The sequence below is a fragment of the Phaenicophaeus curvirostris genome, chromosome 4 (genome assembly GCF_032191515.1).
Source record: "Phaenicophaeus curvirostris isolate KB17595 chromosome 4, BPBGC_Pcur_1.0, whole genome shotgun sequence".
Lineage (NCBI taxonomy): Eukaryota > Metazoa > Chordata > Aves > Cuculiformes > Cuculidae > Phaenicophaeus > Phaenicophaeus curvirostris.
In genome coordinates this window covers 5,605,919-5,630,758 of record NC_091395.1, presented here as the reverse complement: position 1 = coordinate 5,630,758, position 24,840 = coordinate 5,605,919, and the positions used below count along the sequence as shown (strand labels likewise).

Sequence of the window (24,840 nt, the reverse complement as noted above, 5' to 3'; positions counted from 1 at the left end):
AATACCTTTTAGCATGTTCTGCTTGCGTTGTCCAAGACAAAACTGCTTTTTTTTCCAAAGCGACAGAGAATGAGGGAGGGGGACAGTTATGGTTGATTTATGGGGGAGAGAAACAAGTTATCTAGGGCTTGGAATGTCTGTGGGTACTTGAGGCACCACTGTATTGATAAGTTTCACTTATATGTGTTACATGTATAATATATAATAAAGTTTGTGCCTCGATGTGTAGCATCACTGGGCTTTAACATGCAGTGTACTGAAATGAATTGCCATTCATATTGGCCTTTGCACTGGGACCAAGGCTGGGATAATTTCAGGCTTTAGTGAGCTGTAACAAGGAAATAAGGGTACCTCTACATGTGTGTTATCGCTACCGGGAAAAGTAGCTTGTGCTTATACAGTTCCACATTATTCATATGGATCAGGAGGCTGCAGTCAGACCTCTGTCCAAAAACATTAGTGGAGTCCTTGTACTATAACGATCTGTCTTTGTGATGTAGCTGCCTGTAAAGTTTTTTTTGTGACACGGGCACCTGATTTCCAGTTTAGACTGTGAATTTCTGAATGAATGCTACATTGCAGATGTGTAACTTGTAAATTGAATCAAGAAGTTAGCAAATAGGAGAGAACATTCTGTTCTTCCTTCACAGTAGTGATTAAGTGCGCTGTAATAGTTTCTCTGAGAATCACATCTTTTTCCCTTTTAAAAGATGCTTGCAGTTTTTCAGAATACAATGTCTCTTCCCCTCTCTTGGGTAAGGAATTGAATTTCAAAACTATTAGCAGTATTAACCTGGTCCCTGCCACAGATTCAGCCATGTCCCCTCAGGTTGAGTAATGATACTCCTGTAACACTTAGAAGTTTTCATCTGTCATACAAGTTTGTCTGCCTTGAATGAGAGGGATTACTCAAAGCAAGTATTCTTGTTTTGAGAACCCTTTTAAATTCAGGAAGATGTCTTTTACCATTTCAGTTTCAAAAGACAAAGCCTGTCCTATCTTTTTGCTTCTTACCATAAAGAGTCTGTTACTGGAGGGGCTGATGTTACCTGCGCTCCCTTTCTCTGGAAGGCATTTTCCACTGCCTGGCATTTCACCTTTGGCTGTAGAGTTTGATCTCGCATTTCTGGCTATGTTGTTGTGATGACTACTTTCTACTTTCTTAATTTCCCAGTGACATTTTTACCTGATGTGATATTTCTTTCTGTTCTGAGAACCCAGCTTTTCGTTTGTCTTTGTTGCCTTTATTGATTTTTCTGAAATAAGCACTACTGTATTTCCACAAAGATCTAGTATCTTTAAACCTTGTTTTTCTCTTTATAAGGTGAGAGGACCTTCAAATGTGATCACTGTGATGCTACTTTCAAAAGAAAGGACACGTTAAATGTTCATATTCAAGTTGTTCATGATGGACATAAGAAGTACAAGTGTGATCTCTGTGACAAAGCTTTTGTGACACCCTCAGTCCTGAAAAGCCATAAAAAAGTGAGTAGAACAATTCTATCATATTCATTCCTTCTGTGTCCTTAAAGTTGTGACTAAACATGAAATCCCCAGCTGCTTCTGCATTCTCACTTTTCAGTAGAAAGCTGTGATGGTGCATCATGTTCAGTTATTGTTGAGCCTGTGAAAGAGGGGAATTTATATTCTAAGATACTATTCCTCTCTCTATTACTTTTAGAATAAGGGGTATTGAAGCACATCTGTTTTCTAAGCTTGAATATATTGGTCTGAGGAACTCAAAAGTAAAGAGGATACAAAATAAACTTGTAATTGGTTTCTGACTGTATTCTTGGGGAGCAAGACTTTAGGAAGGTGTATCTTTCATGAGGTGAACTGGTTTGTTTGGAAAATCAGACTGCTTTTCAGGCACAATCCTTTTCATGATTATCTATTTCTTTAATCGCTTGAGTAACAGACCTAGCCTATAATACTGATACATTGGTTTTGGATTAAATTTTTTGTGAAGGGTCTTGCCAAGATGAATCATAAGATCCAAACATATAAAATATTACCTGGAATCATTGATGAGCTCTGCATAAACTTTTAAACTTCTGTTCTTCAGATTCCGTTCTAAAAATTCAGTATGACTTCCGGTTTCACATTAAAAATGGCATACACATTTGTGCTTTAATGGGAAGCAGCTACTATTTTATCATTGATCCCTATTGTTTCTTTGACATTACTATTGCTTTGTGCTGCTGTCAGTCTAGGACTCTGTATGTTTGTGAGCCTCGTAGTTGTAATGTATTGCTCCCAGACATCCTTTGGGTTTTTTTTGTTGTTTGGAATGAATTCATAGCTGTGTGTCTCCTATCTCCTAATGTTGCTCTTAGAGAGATAAGTGAGATCTAAAGAACGTTGTCCTAATCAAGAGAGCTTTAACATTCATATCACTCGTGTCAGAGAATGAAAGCTATGTAAGTCTGTCTACTATTGAAATGCCATCTCATTTACTCTTCCTTGAGCTGCAGCATGATATATGGTATGTGAGATTAGGCTTTTATAATATAATGAAGGATTTTACAGCAGTTCAATGTCTTTCATAAAAATAAGAAGCAATTTCCCTATCTGAAGAGTGTTGTGTGCTGAACTTGAAACCCAAATAGTCAGCTGTACATATAATTTAATGTGTTAAACTCTCCTATCCCGTTTAAGTTAACTTTATGAGCAAAATAATCCAAAATTGTACTCTAAAAGAGCAGTCACAGTTATAAGGAAAAGTTTTATGCAGCAGTTCGATAAATCTTCAGTTCAGAATTGGGCATTGGAAGTGCAATGTGAAAAACAATGAGAACCTATGTAGGTAATGTGCTTCAAGGTGATCTTGCTGTGACCACACAGGTCAGATGAAAGTCTTCGTGATTTTTTTTTTTTCTGTTTTGAAGTAAATAGTCTTCTGTCAGCAAGGTGCTCCAGGCTTAAAAGGTTGATTTCAAAAGACAATATCAGTGTATGATTTTTTTGTTGGTGACAATTACGATTTACTTCTCGTGATTGGTTCTCTAAATGCAGTCCTATTCTAGCATTTATTACCAACTGTATAGGACCTGGTATGCAGTGTGTGTTGACTGAAATAACTGAGAATGCGTCCTTAGAAGGATTGCTCTCTATTGTATTTCAGATGAGCTGATGGCTCTTTTTCATTCATACAAGCCAAACCATGTGCATGAATCTGCTTAGAAACATTTAAAGCTCTCTTCAAGTTTTCAGTAGGAAAAGTTATGCTAAGTTAGGTAAATTCTTTCCACTACTTTTCATAATGTAATTAAATTCTGTGAAATCATAAGCTTTTAAAAACAGAACCATTTATGAAGATTAATTTTATTAGGTCACCATATTATTGTTTGCTGATTTAGAAACCACTATCACAGATATCAAACTGAAGAATAGGTGTTTTATTTTCATGACTGCAAGAATACACTGAAGTGAAGTAGGCATTTTTAATAGCAACTACTTAAGAAATAGTAAACTTAGAAACTGAAAAGCCAGTTTATATTGCTATTAACAATGAGAGTTGTGTAGAATGTGAAGAAGAAAATTGAAAGCACAGCTGTTGCTAATCCTTAGAATTTTTGCCTGATGAGGTGGTATAAAATACGCACTGGAGATAATAGTGGTCAATGTCAGTATAGTTAAAATATTCCGTATTTCCCTTTTTTTTAAAGCTGTGCTGAGGCTTTCATTAGTCTCTTTTCCATCCCATGTAGACTCACACAGGAGAAAAAGAGAAGATTTGCCCGTATTGTGGACAGAAGTTTGCAAGCAATGGAACACTGAGAGTTCATATTCGCAGCCATACAGGTACAGTGTGTTTGTTGTAATGAACGGAGAAGACTTTCTGAATATATATATAAAACAAGGTATTTGTAAGTATGTCTGCAATTTTTCTACAAACGATAACGCAAATTTACAGATAGGCCTAACAGCATATTTTTCAGACATTTTACCAACTTAATGTGTAAAAGCAGATTCTGTAATTATGTATAGATGTATAAATTTTTATACATTATGAGTTTAATCACCTCCATGGCTGCTAAGGTGTTTTGAAACTCTGATCACATGTTAGTATAACTTCTGACCTTATCACAGCCTGTGTGTTACCCAAATTAGAATGTTCTGCCTTGAATAGGCTTTAACTCAAACTTTATTTTCTGTTGCAACGTTGGACTCATTGTGCCAGTCTCCTAGTATTTCCTGGATCTGTAATTAATTTTATCTTGCTACTCAGGTTGCATTATTGCTTTCCTTTTGCATTTTATATATGCTTCTTTAAACACACTGATACTAAATTAGTCATGTTGCCATGAGAAGAGGAGGCTGAGGGGTGACCTTGTTGCTCTCTACAACTACATGAAAGGAGATTGTAGAGAGGAGGGTGCTGGCCTCTTCTGCCAAGTGACAGGGGACAGGACAAGGGGGAATGGCCTCAAGCTTCTCCAGGGGAGGTTCAGGCTGGACACCAGAATGACATTTTTCACGGAAAGTGTCATTGGGCACTGGCAGAGGCTGCCTGGGGGTTGCTTGAGTCATCTTCGCTGGAGGTGTTTAAAAGACAGGTAGATGAAGTGCTCAGGGACATGGTTTAGTGGTTGATAGGAATGGTTGGACTCTATGATCCAAGAGATCTTTTCCAACCTGGTGATTCTATGATTCTAAGTTGATTGGTTTCATTTTGTGAGCTTATATTTTCATTTCAAATAAGCGACAGGCAAGTGAAGAGGGTTTCTTTGTGGTATTTTGTTTCCAACATGAAGTGGTGTAGATTTGCCTTTGGCAGTCAAAGGATCAGTTAACAAATAACCTTCCTATGACATTCCATTTGCTGCACATAAGCAAATTTGGTTCGCAGGGAGATGATAGAATTGATTTTTAATCATTTAGCTTCTTACTACATTTGGAAAAGTCTTGATCACGTCAATATATCAAGACCACCTATAAAGATTAAAGGTTTTCCTACTTCTTGATTCTTCTGCTGTTGTGATTCTCAGATTTGACTCATATAGGCACTAGCAAATTTTTATCTTGGCCCTATAATCAGGATAAAAGACTAAAACTGACTTTTATCTTTAGGTCTTATTCATTACTAAATTCCATGTTTGGAACATTTATTATCCCTCACAGTAACTGTATGAAAACATATACATACAATCCTCTGTATATGCATTCTTCTCTGGTAGATCATGTATACTGTATAATCACAGAGACCAAAAACACTGCTGGGCAAAGCTGGCAAGACTCAGAATCACAATGCAGCAATTCTGTCCATTCCTCATCTCTTTGTTCTTGTTCTTTCTTGTACAGCTCCACCTCATCAACTCCTTTTCAAGTCCTTCCTGTACAATTTCACCTCTTCCATGTTCTGTCCTCTAAGCTGCAGGTTTCCCTTCCATTTTTTTCGAAAGTGCAGAGAAGAGGAAGGGGGGGAAAACCCTCATTGCTCATAGAGCATGTGGTATGAGGATCTATAGAACCCTTGGGGACTGTGCCTTTTGGAAGGACCAGCCACTTAACCACCTGGGCTGCACTTTAAGTAGATGGGAGTAAAAGAGAGCAACTCAATAGTCACTCAGCACGTGACTCCAGGCTTCTGGAATATGACTGCCTCAATTTCTAATTTGTGTTACTGTTTTGCATGAAGTTATTTTGCTTTTATAATTAAGAGTATTTCTTTACCTTCACTTGGCATCCCATGAGGAACTACCTTACCCTTTAATTTTCTGATGTTTTGGCATAGTAGACTTCCATGAAAATTAAGACTTTTACAATGCTTAAAGGAATAACAAAATGTTACTCTAACTCGTCATTAAGGTCTCTAGATTCATGTTCCAATATTTTTTGCAGACAGGTCTTCTTTATTGCCTTTACTAGTGCAGTGCTCTTGTTTTTTATTTATTTCAATAGGCCCTCTGCTTAAACTTTAGGAATTTTTTTCTGTGTGCTCTTGATGTTATATATCAGGTGCACAGAGTAGGCTCTAGTTTTTCAAGTTGGTAGTGCAGATAGCTCTTGGGAAAAGGCTTTATAGCTGTCTGAGTGAAAATACTTTTCACGCGTGTTGCTACCAGTTACATTTAATATTGCAGCTCTCTCGAGGAGCCTTTCCTAAATTTAGGAGGTAGGCTGAGGTGGATTTCGTGAAACCACACACCAGAGACCTCTAACCTTGACTATAGAGCCTTGCAAAATTTGTAGCCACTATTATACGAGAAACAGTAAACTGTGACATTTTGAACTTTGTTGGAGTAGAAAGGCACTGAAATTTTCCAGTACATGGAATTATAGAATGGTCTGGGTTGGAAAGGACCTTAAAGCCCATCCAGTTCCATCTCCCCTGCTATGGGCAGGGACACCTCTCACCAAACCAGGCTGCTCATAGTCCCATCCAACTTGGCCTTGAACACCTCCAGCCGTGGGGCATCCACAGCTTCCCTGGAGAACCTGGGCCAGTGCCTCACCATCCTCATCGTGAAGAATTTCTTCCTAATGTCTAATCTAAACCTTCCTCCTTCCCCATCGCTCCATGCCCTTTTAAAAAGTCCTTCCACAGCTTTCCTGTAGCCCCTTCAGGTACTGGAAGGAAACTTACCTTGCCAGATGATGACACAGGTTGGAATTACGGGAATACATGGTGAGAAAACAACTTACAAAAGAGTAATGCAACAGCAGGAGGGAAGCTTTCAAGGCCTCTTCCTTTACTTAAAAATCTAGAAGAGAGTTATTAATTCAGAAAAAAATGCTTTGCTAAATTAATTTATAATGCCCTGTGATGGATAAACTCTGATTTTTCCTCTTCCAGTCTAGCTGCTATTGAGATATCAGTCATGTTTTTGGTGGAGAGTTTTGTGATTCACATCCTTCACTGTGAGAATCAACTGAAATATTTTTTTGTGATTATTTTGGATGCTATTCTGTTATTATTCCTGAGCATTTCTTGATTATCCTGGGGGAGAGGGGAAGAGGAAGAAGTTGCTGCTAAGTCATGACTTGTGATTTAAAAAGAATTGTGAAAGTTGTATGGCAAAATGCCTTATGTGAGGTTTAGCGAGATAACACCATAGATAGATACGTGTTGTGCTTCTGGTGAGTTGAGTTTGGCTCGTGCTGTACCTGAAGACATCGTCAGAGTTGTTCATGATCATAATATGTGCAGACTAAATACAAGAGGAAATTTTTGTCCAGTGTTTAGTGACAAAGTTCACTGCATTGTGAAGATCCTTGACAATGTTTTAGGGATTTTCTGAGCAGTACAAAAATTTCAGTTCATCAAACAGTGGAGCCATCAACTTATCTTACTCAGTGATGGATGTTTGATTTCTAAATGTTGTAGTGTGGACTACTTCATGCTCTTGGTATCTATTAAATTCTGTGGTTTTGAAGTAATGAATTCAAAACTGTGCCCTCTTTTTTTGTTTAGTCAGACTTCAAAGTATTGCTTTTCATTCTGGGCTAAAAGTGAAACAACCGGCCACTGTCTATTTTCAAGAGATGATTCATCTTCATGAATAAGCCTTCAGCTGGGGCTAAGCTTTTGGTGCAACTAAGCAGTACACCATGAGTGTACATATTGTGAAGACCTTTATGTCTTAGTGCTTACAGCTGATTAGATTTGAGGTCCTGGTGCAGACGTTTGTGACATCCCATTTTCTACACACATGTTCAGCCAGACTTTGTTTTATTAGCTACTTTGTGTAAGAGGCTTTGTTCTGTATTTACAAAACAAATCCAGGCAGAGTTCTTTTAAAAGAGAGTTGTGTATCAATTTTTATCCTTTTTTATTTGTAAAGCTGTTCTTTATAAAGAAGCCGAAGTTCTTGGTTACCATCCTGGTTCTGCTTTGGAATTGTATTTTTGATACGCTTAATAATCTGTTTACAAAAAGAGGTTCTCAATGGGTTTTGGCTTTTATTTAATACACAGCATGTGTTCTTAAATATTGTTACTCACAGATGTATGCATACTTCCTCAATGAGCAGTTTTCTTCCCTCTTTTATCTTAGAGTAAGACTCTGTAAATGAGCCCTAACAGTGCTTGGCCTTTTGCAGAAACTGAGCTGGTTTGGGGTGAGTGAACCTGTCTGCATGTGCATGTATAGATGGACGGGGTTGATGTTTGCATCTGAACCCCAGCATATTGCTCTGTAATTCATCATCTGGGGTTCCAGCCTTGGCATGACAGAGACAGCGCTCTGTAGGTCAGCTGAAACACTATAGCACATTCTCCCTCAGCAGTATCCTGTTGGTTTATGACTTCTTTGGGTCAGAGGGAGCTGGGGTTAATTCAGCAAAAGAATCCTCTGACTGTGATATAAATTCCTTGGCTCGTTCATAAATTGTAAAAGAAATTCTATGGGCTGCTCCTTCTGCTTGAAAACTTGGGGTCAGGAGGTTAATTACTTCCCTGAAGTTTTGAGCAACTTTCAATGTTAACTGTTCCTGGCTGCGTTTGTGCAGCTTTGTGGTTGCTTTATACATAGCTATTTAAATCTGTTAATTGCTGTTGTGTGTGTTTTTGTATGCATGTACTTCTGTCTGCCTGTTTAAAATAAAAATATATATACACACACACACGGTCCCTTCCAACCCAAACCATTGTATTATATCTGCCTGATACTTATACTGCTGCTTTCCTAATTAGTTGTATCCTAATCCCTTCTGTCTTTGGGATGTAGAGCATCAAGTTGTGCAGCAGTGCAAGTTTTTGAAATACTTTATATTTGCAGGTAAATATGTTTTAACTGCAATTCTGTCCTTTCTGTGCTGTCCCCTGCCTACTCCATTACAGAGGGACTAGTGAGGGCCAGCTAATGGCCATACGTGTCTTCCAGAAAATGCTTATACATGCAAATATAGATTAAAATGTACACATATTTTGCTTTTTCCATCACAGTTAGTCAAAGTCCTGATAAAAAGCCAGTAAGATAACTACAATGTGACATCTGTCTCAAATGTTTTCTGAGAAGATTAATGTTTCTGTTCTCTGCCATTTAAAACCCATGACTTAATGGGGCGCTTTTACATGTGATATTCTCTAGTGTGTGGAAAAAGCTGCTTTATTTTGTAAGCACTAGTTGAGAAGGTTCTTTGTAAATTTGCTCCCATATACATGGGTAAAAGATAATACCAAGAGATTACATTAAAACAGCAAAAAGCATTCAGGCTGTGGACTTCCATATCCTTTGCATCAATACAGTGAAATTTACCTTCTCAATTTCCATTTCTATAATTAAAGATGGTTTTATAAACTTGTGGAAACATTTCATTGTACTTGCCCCCTATAACTTTAGGGGCTGATTGCCTTCACCTCTGCACTGGGAGACTCATGTTATGGTCCTAACCTTGCCAGTGTAGTCACATTTCTACAATTTGATTACCTATGCATTTGAGCATATTTAAAATCATATTTAAGGTCCAGCTGTATAAAAATCTACATCCAAAGTTTGCACTTACGTGTGAAAGTCCTTGAGTAACAAAACAAAATATTAGTTGTAGAGTTATAATAAAAATCTTTGGTTATTAACAGTAGTTCAGTCATATGGGAGCATAAAAGTCTTCACAGTAGTTGAAGGAAGTAATGAGCTGCAGTACAGTATAAGTCTTGTTTATTACTGTGTAAAATATATCTCTAAAGCTTTAATAGCTGAACAGGCAACTGTTTGTATGTACATTGGAAATAATGTATAGCCAGGATCCTCGTTCCAGGAAACACTATGGCAAATTACCTTTTATGTAATTTATATTTTCTTACATTGAAAAAAAAAGGTAAAAGGGAAGCTTGAAAGAACTTCCTCTCATATCCCAATGAAGGATGTGAAAAAATGCGTCTGTATCTAGTCAGTGAACAGCTTGTACATGTCTGCACATAGGTTGTTTCTATTCAATAACTTATAAATGGTCTCTCTTTTATCTACTGAATTTAAAAAGGAGCTTGCAGAAGGCCTCAAAGGTAAGGATTCTGTATTTATAGACCTTTCAGTTTATACATCATTGTCCTATTTATCTTCAGACAACAGTTAAATCTTTAAAAGTACCTGTAAAGTTTCATGAAGCTGTCAGCTTCTTCTTGTCTGCTGCTGTGAATGAAGAAATGTTCTTGTAAGGGGTAGATTATTTGAATGCTAGAGACATCTTCTGATCAATTACTGATTGATTAATACTTTATGAGATTTGGTTGAGTTCACTGAAGTCATAGATGTTAATGCTCCATTCACATGGAAACCAAGTTACTTAATCCCACTGATAGAATGAAACTGTTTTATTGTTTAAAGTATGTCGGGTTTTTATTTGTGACTAAAATAGAGCTACTGTAGAACTGATGGTAGTCTGCAAGTAATAACTAATGGTTGTTCATGCTTTACTGCACAGATTTGGACAGTCTTTTACTAGTCTTTGTAATTCATGTAGTTACAAAGAGCTAAAACCTCAGTTAGATCATGATAACTTTTATGGACCAGATAGGATGAATATTTTGACTCTTGGTCTTAACTGCAGGTAGTTTGAATTCTCTGAACAACCCCAAAACTTTGAAGAAAACAAACCTTTTCAGCTGTGAAAATACTGCTTCTGTGCCTCAGAGAATAAGACATGGCTAAGTACTTTTATGGTCTTTTAAAACAGAGTATTAATAGGAAAAAAAAAAAAGGTCAAAGCAATGTGGTTTTCCCTTATTTTGAAAAGAACAACAGGTGATATTTTTTTCATAAATGATGTGACTGCTTTTAGTGAATAGGAAATGCATTTGGCTGCCTAAAATAAAAGCAATTCAAGTTCTCCCTTGTTCCTGGAAAATACGTGAGTATCAGGTCTTGATAAAAAAACAGACTTAGTGTTATTAATCATCGGTGAAGACAAAAAAAAGCAGAAATATCCAATCTTTTGTCTTCAGTCTGCCAAGTCTGACTGAATGCACAAGAAATGTCTCTGAACCATACCTGAGTGCTCTTTATCCATTTTTCTTTATCCATTCTTTATCCACAGATAAAGAACTGTCCCTTCCTTTATCTGGCTGACTAGGAGTGTAGAATTACACCTATATCTGTGTTTCTGGCTCTTGTCCCAGCTGACATCCACAAGTATTTTATCTTTCAAATCATGAAGCTGTTTTGTTTTTGCAATGAGAAAGCTACTCCTGCGTGGGTACTTCTGTACCTTCTGAAGTGCTGAATTTTGAGTGATAATAAGTGAAAATTGGACAGGCCTGAATTTTGTGTAGGCCAGATCACTTTTTATCGTGTAGTCCAGGTGTTGTAAAGAGAGCAGCTGGCTGCTGCGGTTGGCCAAGCTTCTTGATTGCTCTCCTGGTATTTTTCCTTCCTAAAATCCCTGGTCATAATTATAAAGATGGTTAAGAGACTGAGCGTATTAAATGCTTTTGAAAATGTATTTAGAAAACTGCTACTTCTACCCAAGAGGGAATTTATTGTTTAGAAGAAGTGTTTCCCTTCTCAAAGGGCCATTTGATGTGCTGTGCAACACCAAGGTGGTGAAATGTACTGAATACGTCCATGAAGTGTGAATATTTAATCCTCATTCAGTAACTGGTTTTCTGGCATTTTCTAATGTAACTTCTGTTGAAATCACTTGGTTCCTTGAGTTCTTATTTAACTTAATACCCTGGAGGCATTTGAAAGACAGGCAGATGAAGTGCTTAGGGATGCGATTTAGTTGTGGACTGGTACAGTTGGACTTGATGACCTCAAAAGTCTTTTTCAACTTAGTGATTCTATGATTATTTTTAATGCCTACTGAAGTTCTTTTCATATGGGAGAAGTTCAGTTCTGTGTATCTTAGGTTTCTTGGTCTTTGTACATATTTGTATAGTACATTAATGGCGTTCTGTACAGTTCAAGACACAAGCTTCCCTTTAATTAGATGGGAACACCATTTAAGGAGCAACAGCAGCTGAGGGTAAATGTGTAAAGCTGTCAAGTGCTCTATACGATCAGATAATGTTCTAAAGCGTATGTCACAGATTATAATTTTGTTATATCCATTAACCTTTTGCCTGTCCTTACTTGCTGTTGAATGCTGTCATCACTCCAGATTATCTCTGACTAAAAAAGCCTTCTTGCAATTCCTGTTCTGGGCTGCCCTGTTGATCACCTGGTACGGAGTGTTGCATGTGTGATCCAGATGGCCCCCTTGCCTTCTGATTCCTCCCCAGGTAAACTGCCTTCTTTCCACCACAGTTGGGTGAGGGTGGAATCTTGCTTCTTCCCCTCTCCCCTAGCTCAGTCATAAGTTAGGCCTTTAAAAAGGATTAGACTTTACCATAACAATTCTGAAAATTTGAAATAATACACTTAAATATTTGTATTTCTTTTAAAGAAATGAATCTTCTAATTCTTAAGTAATTCAACATCTGAAAAGGACTCATATGTGGAAGATGGTAAGTGGTCTGTGGAAGATGCTGAGAGACCACTTTGCCATAATTATTTGGTCATTTTTTTAAAGAAAACTGAAGAAAACAATTCCTTTTAAGTCACTTGCACTGCACACCATCTGATGTTCAGTGCAGTGTCATAAGTGTTGTGCTCATGAATGGAGACCTGGAGCAGGAATGCCCCAACTGAGCAAGCAGAAGCATATTAAAAAATATAAAACCCACCCTTGGTAACTTTGCTGCATAATAAAAATTCTTCATTCTTTAATCGTAGAATCATAGAATAACCAGGTTGGAAGAGACCCACTGGATCATCGAGTCCAAGCATTCCTATCAAACACTAACCCATGCACCTCGTCCACCCGTGCCTTAAACACCTCCAGGGAAGGTGACTCAACCCCCTCCCTGGGCAGCTGGTTCCAGTGCCCAATGACCCTTTCTGGGAAAAATTTTTTTCCTCATGTCCAGGCTAAATGTCCCCTGGTGGAGCTTGAGGCCATTCCCTCTTGTCCTTTCCCCCGTCACTTGGGAGAAGAGGCCAGCTCCCTTCTCTCCACAACCTCCTTTCAGGTAGTTGTAGAGAGCAATGAGGTCTCCCCTCAGCCTCCTCTTCTCCAGGCTAAACAACCCCAGCTCTCTCAGCCGCTCCTCGCAAGACCTGTTCTCCAGCCCAGGAGCAGTTAATACAGCAGTTAACTTCCAATAAAGATGGAAAGCCAGGGAATTCATACAAGGAAGCTACCATACACACCTGAGGACTGAATACAAGTGACCAAACAAGCTGCATGGGAATGGTGGCAGTAAATGTGACTAAAAATTTATCAGAATTAAGTGGAAGGAATGCGTGTACGTGGTTTGAAGGAGCTCCATGAGCCTGCTCCCAACATTGTATGTAGTAATTCATCAAAGGCATGCTTCCACGTGCTATTCACCATCTTCTCTTTGTTTTTTGGCTTGCTAGTCTCTTCAGGCACTTCCGTTACCGTCCCCTCAGATTAGGACTATTTGTGTTGCATGTATATTTGTTACTCGTAAAGTACATATTTGGTTGATCTCACTTGAGCTCATTGTTTCAAAGTGGTCATCAAAATGACTGTGTAATCAGTTTTTTTGTGGCTAAACTGACTACAGGGAATGCAGCCACGGTGTCCATACAGCAACACATATAACTAATTTGAATCATTGTGTCTCACTTTCCTTATTAAATGTCTAGCTGTGACCACTGAAATCTTGAAGAACTACTGTGTATTTGGTTTTGTTCCTCAATTGTTTTGCTCCCAGGGTTATCTGCGTTTGGGAAATAGGAAACTGTCCATCCTGAGTAAACCAGTGTTTAACTATGCCACATTAAGGTCCAGTAGGTATTGTGATCTCAAGGTAGAGTTGTGCACACATGAGGAAAAAAAGATATCAATTCTATCCTGACATGGTTTCAGATCAAAATGCCATATGGTTTTCAATCATGGAATTGTTTTTTATAATCCTTGTATTAGGGTTAAATTTATTTTTATTATGTTGAAAGCTTTGTTTTTGTTCATGCAAAATCTGGAAGTGGAATGTCTAGACTTTGAATTATATTAAATCCACTGCAATTTATCCAAGGATTATTCATTTGGGGTTATTTGTAAAGGAGTGCCATTAATGTGTTGAGCGGTTGTTCTTGGACAGCACGGATATGATAGTCAGCTGTAACTTGAGGGTAAACAGCATTTATTACAACTGTCGTGCTTAAATGTTTTGCTGTTTTAATTATAGCAATTGTTTTTGGTTATTGTTAGATTCACAATGTTACTTCTGGGCATGTTGACTGGACAAGCTGTCAAATTAAGATGTTTAACATGCCTACTGGAGTTTGATACTGTAGTAAAGTAGAAAGCCTGGTGAAATGTTTTAGTCAAGTGTGCAGATCACAGTCTTAGTTGTGGCTTAATGGGAGAAATGCAAATGATAATGTAGAAGGTCAGGCCTTTTTCCAGACATTTCCCAAATGTCTAGCATTAGGATTAAGACTCGGTAGGGTATTTGGAAGTTGAAAGTTTTTTCCCCACGTTAGCCAGATATTTTTTTCATATAAATCAAGTTGAAAAAAAAACCCAAACACTGACAACCACCTTCACTTTGTGAGACAGTACCTCTGCAAAGCTTACTCCGCTCTTGACTGCTGGGAAAAGGCATTGCAGTAAATAAAACAACCATAATTATAGAATGGTTTGGGTTGGAAGGGACCTTAAAGCTGATCCAGTTCCAATCCCCCTGCCGTGGGCAGTGGCACCTTCTACTGCACCAGGCTGCTCAAGGCCATATGAGACCCTCCAAACATAAGATATTTATGTAATTAATATGGATTTATATGTAAAGGTGTACTTATATAAAAATGTGAAGTGCAAATGGCGTCACTGTTAACTGATGTCAACAACTTTACCCCAAGTGCACTCCCTCTGAGTCTGATGTTATCGTACATTGACCCCATCTCTCATAAGCACTCTTCTTGCAGTAAATCCAAGAAAAGCATTGTAGTTTGTCATAGGGGTGATAGCTTGCTTTCTTTTTGTCTTTTGTAACTATTTTTCATGATGACAAGAGAAATAGACATACGTGGCTTGCAACACCATTTCATTTGCTTGTCGTAGTCATTCTTACTTTAAATCTCTCCATTTGTTTTCTGATCAGAAAAGTTTCCCATCTGGAAATCCCCAAGTGTTTATTGTGCATGAGTTGATCTGAAGTTCAGTATTTGATGCTTGTAGTGGATTGTTGGTGGTGTTTGCTTGATTGCAGATGAATGCAAAACTGCTCGTGGATAACATGTCTTCCTCAGGAGCTTTTATCAGCTCACATCACACTTGCTCTTCAGTTTTTCTTAGTGACAATTCTAAACTTCCTTGGAGCACAAACCCCTGTCATTTGTGGACACTTGCAGTAGTTGTGTATAAAATGTTGTACTTCAGGAAGCCTTTGTGTGTGAGGGGAACATGTTTAGCATTCGCTATTTCACATGATTTTTTTTCTCTATTGTCGTCTTATGCCATTTGCGTCTCATGGAGAAAGGATTCACTGCTCCTGTTCATCTTACAGGACTTAAAGTGGGATAGACCGTAAGACTTCTCTTGGGGAGCACCTACTTCTGCAGTAATCTCATTGATGAATCTGTTATTGGGATCATTCTTACGAGCAATTGACTCGTAGCATGAATACTGTTTGCCAAGTGTAGTTCTAAAGCAAGGAGGGAAGTTAATCTCTGCCAGAAACAGAGAAGTTACTAAATGGGATTGTAATAATCTTGCTAGAATCTACTGTCAATAAGTGCAGAAATCTAATCTGAATTAGTTACCTACACTCCTGAAACAGTAAACAGAGGAAAAGATACATTGACAGAGGGCAGCTCATTCAGTTCTCAGACAGAATGACTCTTTCCAAGACTGCACTGACTTTTCATTTATTTTGATAGCATTTTGCAGTTGTAATGTGACGTGGAGGGAGTCTGAAGCAATGTTTGGATTGAAATACCATTTCTGAAAGTGTATATGTCAAATTGCCTCATGCAATATATTTGCAGTGGCTGTGGCGGTCTCACCAGTGCCGAGTACAGAGCGAGAATAACCTCCCTGGGCCTGCTGGTCACGCCGTTTCTGATCCAAGCCAAGATGCCATTGGCCTTCTTGGCCACCTGGGCCATTGCTGGCTCATGTTCAGTCGCTGTCAACCAACACCCCCAGGTCCCTCTCCTCCAGGCAGCTTTCTAGACAGACCTCTCCTAGTCTGTAGCTGCGCAGGGTTGTTGTGCCCCAAGTGCAGGACCCGGCATTTGGCCTTGTTAAACCTCATGCCATTGGACTCAGCCCAGCGGTCCAGCCTGTTCAGATCCCTTTGCAGAGCCTCCCAACCCTCCAGCCGATCGACACTTCCACCCAGCAGAATGGTCTGACTCCTAAGTAGGTGTGGGTGGAGTTTATCCCCTTACTTAAATAATAAGCTAATCTCTGCAACCCTTGAGTCTCTGCTCAAGCTGTGACTCCAGGGAGGTTTTCTGTACAAGGATGGCGATCAGTTGGTCAGCTCACAATTGCTTCTTCTGAGGAGCTGCTTCTGTAAGCTGCCTCCATTACATACATGATCCTTTGGCACCTTGTTTCCGAGAAAGAAAGCATCTCCCAGTAAATTCTTTCTGCGTAATCATGGAGGAACACCTTATGCAGAGAAAAGACAATAAGAGCGATGAGTCTTTCTCAAAATCAAGGTGCATATCCTTGTTATTAGAGCTTTAAACACTTATCTCTGTTACTGCCACTGTCTTGCTCTCTGATCTTTGGCATATCACTGAAATATGTCTGGATGGGCTTTTTTTAACTGTGAAATGTAGTTATTATTACTCACTGTTTTCCAGAATCGAGTATGAAGTTTATTAAGTGTTTGACATTTGGACTGTTACATCTCTATACATGCAAAGGTTCTTCCATGAGTTGAAAGCTGTGTATTGACCTAATAGAACAGGCTTTGCTTAACTAGTGTTTTAAAATAAAGGTTTGTGACACCTTCAACATTATGATTGTGTAGAACAAATTCCATTTTGTTAATAGAAAAATAGTTATGTCTTAATTTGTTGAACAGTGGTTTTGTACTAGAAAAAATCTGATAATTTCTCTTAAATCATTGGGTATAGGAAGAAGAGGCAGTCAACTCAGATTCCAGTGCATTGCCTGAAGAGTTAAAAGTTAAAATGCTCTTGAGGATTTATAAAGCTTTATCTCTTCTTCCAAATTATTAACTTAGCTTAGGAACTCTTCACACTGTGATTCTGACTAGCTCAGTATCCACATTACGTTAATATAAGTTTGGGGAAATGAATGCTAAATGACACCAGTGTAATGGAGCATTAAACTAAGTACTTTTAAGGTATGGAATGCTGCAAGGGAGATGCTAAGATCCTTCTGCTCCCATTTCAGTTGTGAATTGTGACACAAAAATTGCAGAAAACTTTGATTAACTGCATTCTAACACAGTTAGCTCAGATGCAACATTAAAAAAGAGTAGATTTTATTTCATTTGGATTCTGGCACCCAAAGGGCTGTAATAAAGACCAGATGTCAAACAGAAGAAATGCTTAGGAGCAGTTACTGCCTGACCATAAAAGTGATCATGTGTAAGTCACTGTGGTTTGAGCAAGGGCAGTAGGTGTTTTCCTTTTTTTCTTTCTTCCAAGGCTCTCTGTGTGTATTCATTTATTGCTAGAACAAATCAAGGGGTAAGGAGGAATATTTTGGTCCAATCTGCATCCTGCTCAGGTGGACCTTTATTTGTAATTTTAGTAATACTTAAATCTTTTTGTTTGAACTGCATGTGAAGACAAGACCAGAAGGAAGTACCTCAGTTTGACAGATAACCGTGCTGCAAGGCCTTCAGATACTGAGGCTGTCGTTATGGATTGTAATGCTTTTCTCATTTTCAGGTGAGCGTCCTTACCAGTGTCCTTACTGTGACAAAGCTTTCAGCAAGAATGATGGATTGAAGATGCATATTCGCACCCACACAAGGGTAAGTAAACGTAGCTTGATTTTTATGGTTACTTGAGGATTGTCTATGAATCACATGTGGCAAAAAGTAAATAACTACTGTTTGTGTAGAGATTAGGCTATGCCAACCAAGGTATTTTATACTTATCAAAATAACAGGCTAAGGTTTAAGTCATTAGCTGTTAAATTCTAATTATGACTCCCTTACTGACCTTCTATGTTTAATTTCTTCTGTGTTGCAATAACAACAGTACTAACTTATTCCTTTAACCTGTGGTTATTTATAGATATAAATTAATGTTTCTGATTGTTTACAGAGTAAACAGTTCTGTAAAGGCTTCACTGTTCTTGAAACCTCCGTTTCCAGCGCTTTGATTCTTACTGTCTCCTTTATGTCCACCACTATAATCTTTTGTAGAGGCTGTACTTTACTGATGACAAATAATAAGCTGCAAAATGACTTTATTTAACTTTTATTTAATTGAAGGCAAAATAAAAGGCAAATTGCAGACGTCTCCAAGATTATTTTTGAATCTTGAGTCTCAGTTAGTGCAAAGGTTCCCTGATTTAGGGAAAAGCCTTGTCACATATGTGTATTTACTAGAGGACAAAGATGAGATATTGTCCAACTCAGGAAGCAAAGAGATGGAGAGCTGTATTGAAATGGCCAGATGTGAATTCCCTTAGTAAAGGGAGATCTCCGGGTGAAGTTAAGCTGGTCTAGCATTCCATATACTGCCTGCTTCTGGCCTCCTCATCCACCATGAGAAAAGAAACAAAAAGTTAGAAGTAAACTGTATCTTTTACTAGTAATCCTTTGGGAGTAAACCTAGTAATCCTGTGACTGCTTAGAGACATGAAATCTGTTAGGATATAGGGAAGATGATAGTTAAGGTAGTAGTTTGCCTATGCAAGTCTGTGAGCAGAATAGCTTTCCAAATAAGTAAAGACCAAAACTGGTCTTTAAAATTTTCTGTCATTCTGCTTAGGTCTGGAGGGTATTGACCGGAGGTCCTAGACAAAAGTTTTAGCTTGTGTACCACAAACTTTACTTTAGAAGTGATCGGTAGTTTGTGCAACACTTCCTGGTGGTTCGTTTGGAACAGAGACAAGGGAATAAATAAGTGTTTTAGGTGGTGCGATTCAGACGTGACTGAAAGAACAGAGTGGTGAGAGGAGTTTGGGTGTTTGGAAGGGACAGAAGGAAGAGGAGGAGAGAAAATACTGAGAGGTGAATTAAAGAGAGCCATTATTTACACGAGCAATTGTGTTCTTGGCAAGTATATAAAGACTTATTTAATGTTTGTAGTAGGTTGATGCTTGTCAGGAATTTACTGGTTGACGTTCAGGATATCATTAAGAGACTTTGAAAATAAAATAATTAATCCTTGCATGTTTGGTGTTTGTGCATAATTTTAACTTAGTGGTGTAGTGAAAGATCTAGAAAAATATTCTGCAGGAAACAAACACCACCCCCCGCCCCCGCCCCCAACCTTTCACCAGAGAAAACAGCTGTTGAGTGTGTAGGTTATGCAGTAATTGTGTAATATTGAGATCACCTGCCTGGAAGCTTCCCTGAACCCAGAGTGCTGGCTAAGATGGAATCTGTGCCCTTTCCAAGAAGCAGAGCTTCTGGCAGTTTCTGCCATGTGTTTTAAGACCAGGTAGGTCTGTGGTTACTTCCTGGGCTGTTTTTTTTTTTCTTTTTCCTACCATTTCATTTCCAAGCAGGCATGTGCTAGCTGCTGGAGAAGAAAGTGGGAATTCTCCATTAGTCTTGCTCATTTAGTCAGATTCTCTCTTTACTTTCTTCTGTAGAAGTGATTAAGATTTTTTACCGGATTGATACCCTAATATATTTGTATGTGGTACTGAAGGTCTAGCTTTGAGCATTTCAGATCTTTAACCAAGAGCAGTACAAGCTGAACTGAAAATTCAGATGTATTCACGTGCCTTCTTTGACGTCAATGTATGCAGGCTCCTCTCTGGTGCTCAGGGTAGTCATGGTCTAATGTTTCATTCTGGAAATCAGAGACTCTGTGTGTGTTACCAAGTTGTACCGTGCAGTAGTAGGTTTGTAAAGTGAAACAGTTGGTGCTAAGGACCTGATGTTTATCTTTCATTTCAAGGATTTTACTGCAGGTTATGTGTAGTCTGGTCCTATGGACAGAATGCACGTTAGCAGTCCCTGGAATGCATTAAACCTTCTGGCTTAATTTATTCTGAAAGGTCATGGATTCCAAAACATTTTGGAAGTGTGCACCAAAGCACAGTAACAGGAGGCATGTGGGAAGTGTGCTTTAAGAGCACGCACCTGAGCTGAATATAAACAATGAAGGAGATATTTTCTAACTTTTCCAGTGAAGATTATACCTGTGCACAAATTGTTTGAAAATTCCTCAGTGTGATACTAATGCACCGAAACTTGTTTTGTGACCGTAGGCCATTTAAACAAAGACAAAACTAAAATTAGGAGATAAAAAAGATAGTGTCTTTTCCAAGGTTTACTTTTGTCAGTCCTAAGAACAAGGAAAGCCAGGAAGTCACACATGAAATTTCTCTCTCCAGGCATCCCACCTGTTGCCTTTTCAAAAGATTGTAAGGATGTAAGGATTCAAAGGATTGTAAGGATGTTCCTTTTCTTACCCTTTCCTATGCATACCTTTTATTTTGAAATTCATTTTTGCATGCAAAATAATCATTCAAATAATAACAATATGTATAAATCCAGAAGGTATTTTTGTATCAAGTAAGCCTACCCATGTGGAAATATACATAATCACAGTACCCTTCCTCAAGGGCTGTTCTTGTAAATATCTTGGAAAAAGAGTCAAGTGTTTTGGCCAGAAAAATGTTGAAGTAGCTTAAAAGTAATAATGTGCCACTCAACATGGAAAATGTCATTGTAGAGATAAAATCTAGATGTATTTTACCAGTGGGATTAAATGCCAAAGCTGATCCTATGGGTCAGGGAAGGCTGCTGGAAAAATCATTGTAGAAAGTTGATTAAGGTCTGGCAGCTGCTAAACTGAGTACAGCCTGGGTGGCCCCAGGTGTCAGGTCACACTGGAGTAAACAGAGAAGGTAAGCCCAAAGCCCTACTGACAGCATAAGGAGAAGAAAATACCAACCACCTAATATTAAAATGTCACCAGAGCACTGGTTTGTTTCGATGAAAGTAGATGTATTTGGTTTATAGTTTGGTTTTTCGTTGTTATTTTTTTTTCTTTCCCTTAAGAAGAAATAGAACAGCCTAAGAAAACATAAATAAGGAGCTCATTGAAGCTTTTGATGAAGTGAATTTACAGACCCTATCAGCTTTGAGGAAATACATGTGTGCTTCCAGCCTTCACAATGCAGTAAACTTCAGCTCTTTCCTAAGGCTTTATTCGGTGCCTGACATACTGTTACATAGATTGAGCTTAAACATGTAGAGACATTATTATATGTTCCTGTAATATAATTGTTTGGAAATATGAACATTGATAGGAGCCCAGAATTATTGTCATGTCAAACGGATGTTTTCATTACTTCTGAGAATGGTAGGTTTATTACAGTTGTTTCAGTTGATTCCATGGTGCAGTGGTGGAAAACAGTCAAACCCATTTGCAAATGCTTTTTCATCACTTGGTTTGAGTATTGCATAACTTGTAGTTTGAAGGTATGACAGATAGGTGTAATTTTTATAGCTTGTTTAAAAATCTGAGTTCTGAAGGGTTCCTGGTTGTAATGCTTGGATTATACGTTTCTGGGGTATATATGTTTAAAAATTAGAGAAATTACAATGCATTAGTGGGTCAGTTTCTCTGTTTTCATGCATAAGTACCTGCTATTTAAAAATACATTAATCTTTATGGATGTTTAATAATGCACATAATATTTGGAGATGATAGTGTAAGAAGCAGAGCAAATTAAGTGATAAGCATATTATTGTACCTCTGCAACAAACTTTGCTTGTTCACCCTTGAAACGCTTAGCCAGTGTGTATATTTTTTTAGTGCATAGGTACAAGGTCTGACAAGAGACTGTGCCTCTAACACTTCTTATTTAACAAATGAAGAAAATCTACTACGATCGCCTTCAAAGTGGTTCCCTTTGGACCTTACATGCAGCAGCACACAGTGCTGTTGGCATTCAAAGCAATTCCACAGGTTATTTGCTGAAAGGCTGTTGAGGATCTCCATTGTTCCTGCTTCTACTGAAAAAAATGGATTCTTTTGAGCAGAATCTTGATCTTTGGAAAGAGGGAGCTGGATCTGGAGAACAGTGTGGGTGCTAGAGTACAGGGATGTTGTTGTTAGCTAAAACCCGCATCACAGACAGTGTTGTAGGCTGGCACACGCTGACATTTTCTGACCAAGGGTAAAAAAAGGTCTCTACTTGAACATGTGGCCCCGCTGAGTGAAGTGATCAAGTTGTTAGTCTTTTTTTTTTTTTTTTTTTTTTTGTCAGACCTCATGTATGTTGCATAGAACTGGTCAGTAGGTTGCAATTGATGTTTTGTATGTTCTGGACACTTAAGCTATCAGTGCTCACAGTACTGTTGAGGAAGCTTTGTCTTCTGTTCTTTCTTGTTAGTTTGAAGCTGAGCAGCTTGGGTAATGTTAACGTAGCAGTATTTAGCCTCAAAATTGCAAGGTTTGGTGTGGTCTGATGGCCAAGTATCAGATATGTTTTAAAGTCAACTCATGAACTCCTTAATTTCCCAGCTGATTTTTTAGTGGTGCCCGAGACAGTTAGGCTGAAGATTTTATTATGAATATGTCTGCATGGGCTGCAGTAAATTGCTTTGGTGTAAGATACATCTTTAGATGCGAAAGACTCAAGGCTTGACACAGTATGTGTGACAGTCAAGAGCCTCGAGTTAATGTTGAGGTTTATTTATGAATTTTACAGAATCACAGAAGGACCCCAGTTGAAAGGGGCCCACAAGGACCATTGAGTGCAACTCCTGTCCCTGCACAGGACGGCCCCAATATTCACACCGTGTGTGTGTGAGGGAGGTGTCCAAATGTTTCTGAAATATTGTCAGGCTTGGCACTGTGCCTGCTTCCCAGCTGTTCCCCTGCTCCACCACCCTCTGTGAGAAGAACCTTTTCCTAATGTCCAACCTAAACCTCCCCTGGCACATCTTACTGGCCTTCCCTCAGGTCCTAGGGGGTATATACCTATTATATATATTCCTCTAGGGAATAGGTGTATAAGTCACGGTAAATATGGAAGGCAGGCAATCTCCTGTCGAGGTTTTCTCTTTGAGTCAATGTCTCAGCTTGCTGCTGGGACACTACAAGAAGAAAACTGTCCTTATTCAGGTCCTGAGTTAAACAGTCTTGCTGAGGCACTCTTTGGGAGGCTTACACCCCTCCTCTATTCTTTTTCTAAAGAAGAATATTAAAATGAAATAATAATAAAAAAATGCAAAAACAATATTGACAATTGTGTCAGAATTTCACTTGTTCTGTATTTCCCAGGAAATATTTGGGCATTAATTTTTTTTTTTTTTTAAAAAACGCCATATGTTCTAGAAACAACATACCCTACTATTGCCAAAAAAAAAAAAAGAATGACATTGGGTACTAAATTTAGTCTTCCATACACATGACAGGGTGTAATGAAATAATATGAGGTGTTGACTGAATTTTCAATTTTTTTTCAATATTAGATTTTCTCTGTTTTTCCCTGTTGGTGAGACAGGAGCGAGTTCCCAAACATCTGTCTGAGGATGATGACTTTGCCAGTGCTGTGGTTTCCTTGCCTGTGGAATCCGTGTTTGTGCACAGAATACAGAAGGCTTGAATCCCACTGCACCTATATTTTCACACCCCTTTTTTAATGTAATGTTCACTGATGACAATCTTTTCCTCATAAAGTGCAAATGTATTTTTTTATGTTCATACTGTTCTTTTTCCAAGAGCAGATCAATGTCTATTGAATTTTCATCGTGGCTGACTAAGTAAACCCTCCTTCACTAAATTTTAGGAGCAGAAATTACTTCAGCAGTTAAAAAAACCAAAAACAAATAAACAAGAACTTTACAGGCTGTAGGTAGCAAATAGGCAGAACTACTGTGAAAATGGGAAATTAATGGTGTAATGAAGTCCAACTAATGCATATACTAGAGCTCTCAAAGAAATATACCTTTTTTGTCTGGCAGGCATTTCAGTGAAGATGCATGTTTTTATTTTCATTACAAGTTTTATTGCAAAATTTCAGGGTTTTTTTTCACACTCCCCAAACTGAATTAATTGAGCACTTTTCTGACAAAACCATCGGCTATTTCTAATAAAAGTGACATGGTTTTGTTTAAATTTGCCAAAATCCTTTCACAGTTCTTCCAACAGCAGAGTTTCTGTGCCTTAGTTATTAGAAATATTTCTTCAAGTATTTTACTTCTCAACTGAGGAAATGTGTACCTGTAAAGGGATTGTTTCAGTTTTCATAATTCCAAGATTCAAATTCCTCCTACTTCTGTAGGCTTGTAAATTCTTATCAGCCTTTTTCTTCCTGTGTCAACATAACTTTAATAATTTAATGCAAGCCTGATAGTTTAAGTACACCTCTGTCAGTGGGTAAGCTCCTCTCTGTAGCTTCCAAACCCCTTCCAGTTACTAAGAGAGCATCTTGTTAATTCTTGCATGTTTTTCACACTTAGATGCAAAACTGGACTCCATTAACTTGCACCATCTGTGATCTTAAGTGACTTGGCCTCTCCTCTCAATGGGGGATGTATTGCTAGTGGTGATGACCCAGCAGAAAGTATTACTGATGTTTTTTTTCCTGACATTAATCAGCTTAGTCTTATTTTAGGGCTGAAATGTAGCTAAACATCAGCTACAGATGAGGCACCCTTGTTTCTGTGGGCACCTTTCTGTCTTAATGCCCTGTCAATTCCCAGCATGAAAGCTGGGCTTGTAAAAAGAATGGAACAGTACCTTGCATGTCACCACTT

The 24,840-nt window shown here is 38.3% G+C and overlaps 2 protein-coding genes across 10 annotated transcripts in view; one reads left to right on the top strand and one right to left on the bottom strand.

Moving 5' to 3' along the window:
* The window catches only part of RPL7L1 (ribosomal protein L7 like 1), a 304,157-nt gene that overhangs the window by 24,753 nt on the left and 254,564 nt on the right, over positions 1-24,840 (bottom strand). The gene's annotated exons all lie outside the window — the stretch shown is intronic.
* Positions 1-24,840, top strand: part of PRDM5 (PR/SET domain 5) — a 112,885-nt gene that overhangs the window by 43,588 nt on the left and 44,457 nt on the right. For all 9 annotated transcript variants that reach the window (XR_011337297.1, XR_011337296.1, XR_011337299.1 and 6 more), the window contains 3 exons: positions 1,325-1,485; positions 3,711-3,804; positions 17,828-17,913. Coding sequence is in view for 5 of the 9 variants with exons in the window: in XM_069855190.1 (XP_069711291.1) it covers positions 1,325-1,485; positions 3,711-3,804; positions 17,828-17,913 (341 nt within the window). In the remaining 4 variants the exon portion in view is untranslated. The remainder of the gene's footprint in view (positions 1-1,324; positions 1,486-3,710; positions 3,805-17,827; positions 17,914-24,840) is intronic.